Source organism: Nilaparvata lugens, unplaced genomic scaffold, assembly GCF_014356525.2.
Source record: "Nilaparvata lugens isolate BPH unplaced genomic scaffold, ASM1435652v1 scaffold4452, whole genome shotgun sequence".
Taxonomy (NCBI): Eukaryota; Metazoa; Arthropoda; class Insecta; order Hemiptera; family Delphacidae; genus Nilaparvata; species Nilaparvata lugens.
This window is the reverse complement of record NW_024090659.1, coordinates 15,794-23,008: the sequence shown is the minus strand read 5'-3', so window position 1 is coordinate 23,008 and position 7,215 is coordinate 15,794. Positions and strand designations below refer to the sequence as shown.

General features: G+C 36.3%; 2 protein-coding genes across 2 annotated transcripts; both read left to right on the top strand.

Annotated features, from left to right (window-relative positions):
• Positions 1-2,117: 2,117 nt before the first annotated feature.
• On the top strand, positions 2,118-2,639 carry LOC120355724. Its single transcript, XM_039444376.1, has one exon. It carries the CDS (start codon positions 2,118-2,120, stop codon positions 2,637-2,639), a length of 522 nt encoding a protein of 173 aa, XP_039300310.1.
• A 298-nt stretch (positions 2,640-2,937) lies between these two features.
• On the top strand, positions 2,938-4,735 carry LOC120355723 (the record flags this gene model as incomplete). The annotated part of the gene is made up of 2 exons (XM_039444375.1): positions 2,938-3,362; positions 4,464-4,735. Coding segments are annotated over exons 1-2 (321 nt in total), but the record flags the coding sequence as incomplete, so codon positions are not given.
• Between the last annotated feature and the right edge of the window lie 2,480 nt (positions 4,736-7,215).

The following is a 7,215-nucleotide window of genomic DNA, read 5'->3' as shown; positions in this document are numbered from 1 at the left end:
CGATTCTGTTGCTTAAGCCACCATCTTGTCACACCGTTGAGTGGGAGGAGACTGTCTAGCTAGGCCAATGGCAGGCGTTCATGCCCTCGACCAATAGCAGTACTCGCCTACTAGTATAAATTCTGCTGCTCTTGTATTTAGTTTTAGTTTATCAGAGATTGACAATGGTGTAATAACCGGTCTTAGGAACCGGTCCTCCTAATTATCAATAAATCAGTGGTTTTTTGACAATTTCTTAGTCTTCTTCATCCAATGCCAATTATGTTTTTGACAGTGTAGAAATATAATTAACTGATGCAGAGAATCGGAATCGCTATTCTTCTATCTCTATCCACTGCCATTATAACGTGGACCACACTATAGCCTACAGTAAGGACACTTATTTGGATTGCACTAATTGAATTGAATTGAAACCTAGGAGGGCGAAGTTAGGGCGCAGCCGGCCCTCTCTTACACTTAACTAATGATAGAACCCAGAGTTTGTTTCGTCAAATGGCAACGGATGACTGAGAATCGAACTGACCAATATTGCTATCATGCGAATAGACTATTCCTGTGAATCTATTTTTAATTCTTCATCACACCTACGACCTCTTCACTTCTCTTCTTTATCGTCTTCTTCTTCTTCTTCTTCTTCTTCTTCTTCTTCTTCTCCTTCTTCTTCTTCTTCTTCTTCTTCTTCTTCTTCTTCTTCTTCTCCTCCTCTCCCTTCTTCATCATCTCCTCCTCCTTCTCCTTCTTCCTCCTCTTCTTCTTCTCCTTCTTTTCTTCTCATTCGTATTTGCTCTCTCCACCAGCAGAAGTCTGGAAGATTTCTATTTGCAATTTCTGTGTATTTTGAGTAGGAGAGATTCGGTTATTCCCATGTTGCGTCAGGGGCCATCAATCTCCAGTCTGTGATATAGTGAGGTCCACGTTATAATGGCAGTATCTCATTAACATTGGTGTTGCTATCCTTGTCTATCATTCGACAAAGCAGGTAGTGCTATCCTTATCTAGCTCCGCAACTATTCCAAATCGGTTTTTAACTATGTAGAAATATTTCAATTAACAAAATATCCAATCCCAATTATTCAAATTCATCATTCAATCATTGAAGGATAATCTTGACGAATACAATTTAAATGATAATTTTAAACAAGAATCAAAAGTTAAAAATCTGGTGTGGCGCACTCACACAACTTTCCTTGCCGTTATGAAAATTGATCACCTGACGCTAGTGTTCCCGCGCATCTCAAGTCTACTATTCAAAGATTTGAGCCAGCTGGTGACAGGGCAATAACGCTGGAGACACACATGAGGTCTGCTATCTCTTCATAGTGAATGATTTAATAGAATCAACAATAATTTGCAATTGAATAATCACATTTTCTCGAATTTAAAGCTTATTTTCAATTAGAAATAGTTCGCGTAGTAGTTCAGCGCTCGAGGCGAAAGGTTCGTTTATCGGTTGTGCTTATCAGCTTTCGTTTTCATTGATTCACGTTTATTACTGAATTACGATGTTTCTAAGCTTTTAGGGAATCTTAGTGCATGGCCGCAACTCGGTTAGTTATTTTAAATATTGAGACTTTATTTTTTGGTTGTGAGTAATTTGCAGTGTGATCATTTGTTTAACATATCCTACTAGACATACAAAAATGAGTTGCGGAGTGTGTAACCAGCAGATGAATCGTGCATTAAAATCAAAAATAAAATGTTCGAGCTGCAATATTGTGTTCCATGGTGTATGTGTTGAGCTCACCGACAATGATCTGGAATTATTTCAAGACACAGGAAAGTCATGGACTTGTAAAAAATGTTCAAGTGAGTTACGTCGCCAACGTGCCAATTCGGACTCTACTCCAGTAAAATCTATCTCAGGTGTAAACAAGCTCAGTGCTCCGGCAAAAACAAACACTAATTCAAGTACCGACAATAATCCACTAACGGTCGATCAATTAAATAGTATATTAACACGGGTTAAGGATGAGTTGCTGGAAAAGTTGGGATCTGATATAGCCGCTTGTAGGAAGACCTTGGATGAAAATGCTGCTGAAATTGCTAAACTAAGAGGAACTGTTAGGGAACTACAAAATGAAAATTCAGTTCTGAACGGAAAAATTAGGGAATTGGAGATGAAAGATGACGATCGGGAGCAATATGGTCGGAGAAATACCCTTGAAGTATACGGTGTTCCGGAGTTGCAGAACGAGGATGTGCAGAGTCGAATACTGGAGATCGGGAAAGCATTGGATGTGAAGCTGGACCGCAGATCGATCGATGCATGTCATCGCCTCCCCAGAAGAAGAGACAACACCGCGCCCGGCATCATTGTTCGTTTTGTCTGTCGAGGAGATAAGGATGCCTTGCTCAAAAAGAGGAAAGAATGTAGAGACTTTTCAACTCAACATATCAACATGCAGGGAAATAGTCCAATCTACATAAACCAATCTATAACGGCGGAGAGACGTAAGCTGTTCGGCAGAGCCAAGATGATACAACGGGAGAATGGGTTTCGACATGTGTGGATCGACCGAGTGGGCCGAATCAAAGTCAGGTACGAGGACGGCGGTCCTGTTAATATTATCAGGTGTGAGGAGGACCTCAACAAGCTCACAAATAGAAATAAGGACAATGTCGGTGTAAGTAAGAAATAATATAGATCAATTTCTGTATGAAGAAAATACCAATTATGACACATAAAACCATGATTTGTTTGTCCAGATTAAGTTAACATTTTAACGTTCAATGAAATAGTTAATTAGAGAGAAAGAGGAGTATTATCATTATAAATTATTTTATTTGAATTTCAGTTGCAAAGTATGGCTCTTGGCTACGTTTCTTATCACTTTGCTCAAGGTAAATTATTGTTTATTTTGATGAACTCAAATAGACTATTTATTATTGCGTATGATTGTTGAAATAAATTGAGGAATAATTCGTGGGTCGGCATGTAAAAGGGGATAAGTCCCATTTTTCCGAAAATGGGGTTTTTGTGGCAAGTCATTCACAGGACTATTCCTCAGCTGTGTAGAAAGTTATAAGTCAGATGTTGTATTCACAGCCTTCACAATAGAAAGTGTGTCTTATGGGATAACTGAATATTGAAATAATTCTGTTATGTAGAAGGGGTTATGTCAGTGCAAATAACTTACCTCCTTTTACATGACCAGAGAAAGCTCCTGATTTATGTGTAAAAAGGGACAAGTTCAAAACGTATTGACTTATCTCCTTATGCACTACTACGGTTTGTGTAATCCTAGCCAAAGTCTCAAGACTAAACGCCTTAATTCTCAGCCTGCAGCCACATCCTCATTATTGTTTTGACGAGATGTCACGTGCAGACAAGTTATTAGATATCGTCTTTCAAGCAAAGAATGGTAAGTTATATTATCATTATTTTATTTTATTACTATAAATTATAATCATGATTTTATGATCATTCTATGTAACTTATTCATATTATAGGACAATATTTACGCTATTCATTTATGATTTTTTAGGTTAAGTAGCAGGATGTCTACACTGCTATGACATACTGTCATAGGCTACTGTCTATATCTAATTTATTTTCAAACATAGTAACTAAGTTATATTGTTATTAATATTATTTGGAATTATTATTGGGTAAAATATCTACAATTCAAGGATAAAGGTTCATCACAATAATGTGGATAAACTACTTAGTTATCTGATACAATACCGTAATGAGTTGAGGCTGATGACTATTATGATTCATTGTTTCAATGCTTTCATGGAATAGATAATTTACACAGGTCCATATCAAGTGTATCTGACTGATTCATCCTTCTGTTTTTGATTACACTACAACTTTAAAAGCTATAAGCAAATAGTAAGTTAATGAATGCTACACCTGTAACTTATGTATGCATCCTGTAGCTGTAGGCTACACAAGATACATTTGATACATAATATACATTTGATACATTTGATACACAAGATATTTGACTGATACATCATTCAGTTCATGTGTACATTTCAGTTAAGCTAAGCAATGATAATATTATGATATGTTGTCAAAAACCAGTAGTTATTCATAAACGCTAGGCCTACCTAATCTACTTCTATGTACATGTATCCTGTAAGTACCCAAGCATAATCGTATTTTGTATTTTTTACACTTTTTTGACCAAATTTTTTGTAGTCAGGTGTTAGTGTCACAAGTCTAGTTGCACCTACTGTTAAATTGATAATAACCCTACCTATAATCATGATAATATCCAAATTATATTATGCCTATCCTATATTGTATTTTATTTGGTTTTATGTACAATAACTCTTACTGACTTGATTAAAACCAAGCCTAGAGTATCAAGATTATGATATTGAAGAAAAATATGTATTAAATGGTGCCCATAAAACTGATAAGAACCTGTTCATTCATGTAATGTGTTTTTTTTTACTTTAGTGCAAATAATTCCTACTGTGATATTAACTTAGTTACACTTTTTTTGTTCTAGATCAGCAAGGCAGAGGGCATCATGGAACATCATCCCCTGAAAAGCTACGCCAGAAAGTTCTCCAAGTTCTACATCCAGTATCTACTTGGACCTGTGCAACAGAGGAGATATTCAGGGACACAGTTTGTCAGGAACTTGTACAGGTATCAGATGAACAATTTGAGTTAAAATGTAATTCGCCAGTAAATTCATCAATGGGGGCAGATGAGATGGCTCATGCTTTATCGAGTGAAGCTGCTACCGGATTGGCTACTGTTGTAGAAGTAGAAGAAGTACAAGAGTATTCATTTCTGGTATCATCTCAATCATATGAGAATGAAAATTTTGTTTGCCAGGAGCCAAATGAAGAATTATTCTCAGTTCCAGTCATCAACCCTTTTCAAAGCTCTACTGAATCAGGGAGTAGGCCTACAACATTTATTCAATTAGAGCCCAACGATTATGTATCAACTATGGAAGATTCAGTTGAAGTTCAATGTGTGGAAGATGATTCTATAATTTTTTCTAATGAAGATCATGACTCTGACAGGGACCCTGACTATTCTCCAAACAATGATAGCTCAGACAAACAGGTGGGTAATTTGAAACAAAATTCTTCAAAAAGAGAGCGTTCAACTCGAGGGAATAAACGTATTGTTAAGGGTGACACACGAAAGAAGAGAGATGATAGAAAACTATGTAAAAATGGAGGACAAGAGTATGTGACAAAAAGTGGCAAAAAAGTACCAGCTAGGAGGTCTACACCATTGAAGTGGTGTAGAATGAAGTGCAAAGAAAAGGTTGATCAGTATAGGGAAGGATTGTTCAAAGATTATTGGGGATTGGGTGATAGTAGAAAAAGAGCAGCATACTTGGCAAGTCTCATGTCACTGAAAGAAACAGAGAGTCATAGACCTAGAACTTTGGATCCTAACAAGCATCATTTTCGACAGGTAACAGTAAGTTATAGAGTGCAGATAAATGGTTCTGATGTTGAAATATGCAAGAAGTGTTTCTGCCAAATATTTGATGAGAGCAAAAAATTTTTAGAGATCATAATAGGAAAGAAACGTGCTTCAATATCAGGTATGATTGGAAATGAAGATATGCGGGGGATGCATAGTCCGAGAAACAAAACTTCTGAAGAACGTCTGAAGTTGGCCCGTGAGCATCTGGAATCAATTCCATCTTATGAGAGCCATTATTCTCGACAAGATTCTTCCAAAAAATACCTGCCTCCACACTACACCATTGGCATGTGCTACGAGGAGTATGAGAAAAAATGTGGCAAAGATGCAGTTAATGAAAAAATTTATAGCAAACTTTTTCATGAAATGAAATTATCAATCAAGTCTCCAAATAAAGACACTTGTCAAACCTGTGACCGACTACATATGGAGATAAATATGAGTAGAACTGATGATGATAAAATTGGAATCAAGGAAAAGCTCTCTTCTCATCAGGATCTTGCAGATGCAGCATATAAAGCTAAGGCTTATGATCGGTCTCTATCTAGGACTGATCCCACAAAGAAAACAATCACCTTTGATCTACAGCAGTGTCTTCCAACGCCATACCTTCAAAGCTCATTATGCTTTTACAAACGGCAGTTATGGGTATTCAATTTGACCATCCATGACTGTGATGATGGTCAAGCATATTGTTTCATGTGGAATGAAACTGTTGCTGCAAGGGGTGGTAACGAAATTGCATCCTGTATTTATAAATATTTATTGTCCCTTGATCCTAATATTAAACATTTAACAATGTATAGTGATACGTGTGGAGGGCAAAACCGTAACAGCCACTTCAGCATTATGTGTATGGTGGCATTACAAAATTCACCTACTTTGGAAACAATAAGTCACAAATTTTTGATCCCAGGTCACACTCATTTAGAATGTGACAGTGACCACAGTATAATTGAGAAATTTAAGAAGAAGTATAGTGCTCCAATAGAGCATCCACGTGATTGGATTCAACTCGTTAGAGTAGCCAGACAGAAAAAACCATTTGTAGTCTATGAGATGAAGAGAGAAGATTTTCTTTCTTTTTCTGGACTCTTGAAGAATCCATTGCAAATCCGGAAAGTTGATGAGGAGAAAAATAAGGTCAACTGGAGAGACATAAGATGGCTATTTTATGAAAAAGGAAACACCGGTAAATTTCAGTTGAAGACAACACTAGAAGAACCCACACCGTTCAGAACACTGGATTTTAGAAGAAGAGGGCGGATGGAAATGCCATTAGAACCTCTCTTGGCATATGATGGACCTGTTCCAATAACTCCAGAAAAGAAGAAAGATTTGTTATCGCTACTTCCATTCATCTCAGAAATATTTAGAGACTTCTACACAAACTTGAAGACATCAACAAAAACAAGAAACACCCTTCCGGATGTTGCTGATCAAGAGGATAATGGTGAATGAATAAGTCATCACCAGTCCATCCACGTAGTTTACTTTAAATTCAGTTTGTGTTATTAGTATTCAGTTTGTTTTATTATTACACTGATTTATTGATATGAAAAATAGTATTTTCTGAATGTCAAGTAAGCAACACAATTACCATTTTTGACCTTTTGTATTCTTCATGATGCTTCATCATGACATCCTTTCTTGTAGTTATCACTTTGTATATAGATTTTGTATTATTATTAATATGAATATCATTATTTTTATGAATTTCAAGTTAGCAACATAATTTTTTTAAAGCTTTTGTATTCTTCATTATGCTTACACCAATACATCTTTTCTTGTGTTTCTACTTTGAA

What these genes read in the sequence shown, in the direction of transcription:
- LOC120355724 (XM_039444376.1), top strand. Translation starts at nt 2,118, where the DNA reads ATGAAAGATGACGATCGGGAGCAATATGGTCGGAGAAATACCCTTGAA.